Source organism: Lolium perenne, chromosome 2 (genome assembly GCF_019359855.2).
Source record: "Lolium perenne isolate Kyuss_39 chromosome 2, Kyuss_2.0, whole genome shotgun sequence".
In the NCBI taxonomy this organism is placed as follows: Eukaryota; Viridiplantae; Streptophyta; class Magnoliopsida; order Poales; family Poaceae; genus Lolium; species Lolium perenne.
In genome coordinates, this window is record NC_067245.2 from 259779405 (window position 1) to 259782978 (window position 3574).

The 3574-nt window shown below is 50.9% G+C and overlaps 1 protein-coding gene across 1 annotated transcript; it reads right to left on the bottom strand.

The window, feature by feature from the left end:
* Window positions 1-2214: 2214 nt before the first annotated feature.
* On the bottom strand, window positions 2215-3284 carry LOC127330599 (vacuolar iron transporter homolog 2-like). The gene has a single exon (XM_051356754.2). It carries the CDS (start codon window positions 3169-3171, stop codon window positions 2449-2451), a length of 723 nt encoding a protein of 240 aa, XP_051212714.1. The 5' UTR covers window positions 3172-3284; the 3' UTR covers window positions 2215-2448.
* Between the last annotated feature and the right edge of the window lie 290 nt (window positions 3285-3574).

Consider the following 3574-nt stretch of genomic DNA (forward strand, 5'->3'; position numbering starts at 1 on the left):
TGGGCCGGACTGGACCGGGGGAGCCTCAGTAAGAGGTCCGGTCGGCGTCAGCGCCCGACCCGGCGTGGACCGGGCAGGCCGGCGGCTGGGTCGGTCAGGCCGGTTGGTCGGCCGGCCCCTTCTCTCCCTTTTTCCATTTTATTTTTGCTTTCTCCTTTTCTTTAATAACTAAAGCTCTCGAACTCCGATTCGAATGAAACCAGTTTTGTTTGGAAGATAACAACAAATGCTATCCTATAGAAAGTGCAAACTCAAGAATCTATAGGAGGGGATTTTATCATGAATATAAAAGGTAGAACCTTATATCATGAATAACCGGTAAAATCACTCAACCTTGAAAACGCAATAGAAGATGCAAGCGAACTCCGTTTTCGATGAACTTGGGCTTGTTGTAAAGCTAGTAACAAGCTCAAGAACCTTACACATAGAAACACCAAGAGCAATAAGGATATGCAAAGTATGCAAAGGGTTGAGCTCGCTAAGACGATGTGAACAAGTTACCCAACCGAAAGCCCCTCTTAATAGTGCGGCTATCTATCCTATAATCCGGTCTCCCATCAACCACCTTGAGACCGGTAAAAGGAAAACCTATCAAGGTCATACCTTTGCCTTGCGCACCCCGCTTGATCTTGATGATAACTCTTCAAGCTCTACACAAGCCGGAATGCCTCACTTGATCAAAGTTGCTTTGTGAAGACTCACAAATGCTCCCTCATACACTATGATGGAAAGCTCCATTGATGCACATCTTCACATGTCCATTATCACCAAATGGACGGCAAGCTTCAAGCATGTGATCCACTCAAGATGCTCATCTTGAACTTGCCCAACTCAACTTTGTATCTTCTCATACTCACTTAAGATAGAGCATGGCTAATATTGCGTTCCACCTAAGAACTCCATCTTCATTTCTTCTTCTTGATCATATCACATATGTATCTTTAAATCGATGATCTTGATGCCAATACACAAGGTGTATCTTTATCTTCATGGCATCCATACTTGAATCCAACACAGGGAATATAAGAAGTACCTATGGAATATTCCTTCATATAAACTCAATGAAAACATTAGTCCATAGGGGTTGTCATTAATTATCAAAACCACACATAGGGGCAATATACCCTTACAAAAGTGTTGAATGGTCTCTTGTTCCCCACAGAAAACATATTTTGTACACCCATTACAATGACGTTTAGCTAGATTATCCTTAGTTAACAGAACCTTATTACTCAAAAGCCACATAAAAATCTTAATCTTAAGTGGAAATTTAACCTTCCAGAGACACTTTCTGAGAAAAGAGGTATGATCACACATAAGATCTTCATACATCGACTTCACTATAAACAAACCATTAGATATCAAATTCCAAACAAAACGATCATCTTCTTCATTCAAATTTACCATCATGAGTTTCCGATATAATTGTACCCATGAAGTCCATTTGTTATTTCCGTATCGGAGTGCGACTGTACGCTTTAGTAGTGCTAACTGGAAGGTGTGGCATTGTCTTTTCTAGAGGAACACGGAGACTTCTGTCAGCAAGAATAGTTTGAAAGCGTACATGAAAAGGTGTAGATGTCCTTAGTATTTCTCAAGGCCGGTGCGGCGAATCTTGCTTGTTAGGTGGGCTTAAAGTAGCCCCAGGCCGTATGGTAACCACGATAATTCTGTAGTATACTCTGGGAAAAGAGGCCGGCAATACCGTGGCAGTGCGAGCCTTTTCGGCCAGCGAAAGTCGGGCCGGGTGGCGCTCGGCCGACACGGGAATCCGTAGAGGCAGTTTGAAACTGACGAGGGATGCGCGGAAAGGTTACCTGAACTTTAGCAATTCAGTAGTACCAATGGTCGCGTATATGCTTTTCTTCACAAAGAATGAAACGCAAGTATGTTCGTGAACACGCGTGACGCGCTATCTTACGCTTGCATTCTGTTCCCACTGATCCAGAACTGGATCGTTCTTCATCTGTTTCTGGCAGAAGAAAATGCTGTTTATTTCGGCTGCACATTGTTAAACCTTAACTTTTGTGCTTCTGTTGACGACCTATAATGCTCCGATTTCGAAGACGTGCATTTGTCAGTTGGATCTTTGTTCTTCAAAAGCTACATCGCCGGTTAGTTTTCAGAGATGCAAAATAAACATGCAGCCGAGCATAATTTCGCAACTACGGGTAGAAACATATTTAGAACCAATATAGCCTGACAAGCACCAAATTTCCAGAGACTGGCCTTGCCTTACATTACAACCAAGTAAGTATAGCCATTACACATCGATCCCCTTATAACCCGACCCGCCTTTCATTGTACCCAGGGAATGGGGATCTCTACTCAGATATGGAAAGCCATTAACCGTACCATGCGCATGAAGAGCACCAAATCTCGTTCTACTAAGTGACAGCCAGCTGCAAACCAGCGCATGAAGACCAATCCTGTACGCATTCATTCACATCAGGCCAGCGACGAGACCTGGATGTGGAACACCCTGACGAAGAGCCAGAGCACGCCGTACGTGACGGCCATGGCGAGCCACCCGCCCGCGAGCACCCTGAACCCGGACCTCGCCATGCTGGCGCCGCCCAGGTACCCGCCGGCGGCCCCGAACCCCGCCAGCCCCACGGTGGTCGCCGCGCACACGGCCCCGACCCTGGCGCCCCACGGCTTCACGAACCCGCCCGCCAGCAGCGGCACCAGCGCGCCCACCGCGAACGCCAGCGCCGAGGCCAGCGCCGCCCGCGCCGGGCTCGGCAGGTTCTTCCTGTCCTTGGCGCCGGGGCTGTCGTCGTCGCGCTTGATCTGGGACACCTCGATGTCGTACTGCGCGTACACGGACACGTACTCGCCGATCGCCATGCTGCAGGCGCCCGCCACCAGCCCCGCCAGCCCCGACACGAGCATCGTCTTCTTGGCGGAGTTGGCCGCGCTGACGCCGATCATGAGCGACGCTACCGAGACGAGCCCGTCGTTGGCGCCCAGCACCGCCGCGCGGAGCCACTGCGCGCGGGCCATGTAGTTCACGCCTTCGTCGTTGTTGCCGCCGCTCGGGTGAACGGCGTGGTCGGATGGCTTCGTCGACGAGGGATCGGTGGCCGCCTCGACGTCGACGACGTCGTCTGCCTCCTTCGCCCCGCGCGCGGCGCCGGCGTGCACGTGGGAGCTGACGTGAGGGTCCATGGATGGATCCGCGGCGCGCTGGAGGCCTCGCGCAGTTGATCGAGAGGAAGCACGGGGCCGATGGATCGGGCTGGGAATGGCGTGAGTGTGTACGAGAAGCGGCTGCAGCTGGGTAGAGATATTGGAGTGTGGCGGCCACACGCCTCGTCGCGGGTATTTATAGCAGGAGCTCGCTAGGGTTCGAGGAATGGAGGGCTCCGATCGCGCTCTCGTGTGGCGGCCACGCGCCCCTCTGTCGACGTGTACTCCACACGGGATTTGCGGATGTTGACATGCGTATCCCGATCGCCGATCCTCTCTCGTTTTTGACTAGGTACTACTACGTACGTTACGGCTCATGATGCAACCGGTCCGGTCCGGTTCGTCCCTAGTGTTGGACCTCCAAACCTTACAGAAAATTAGA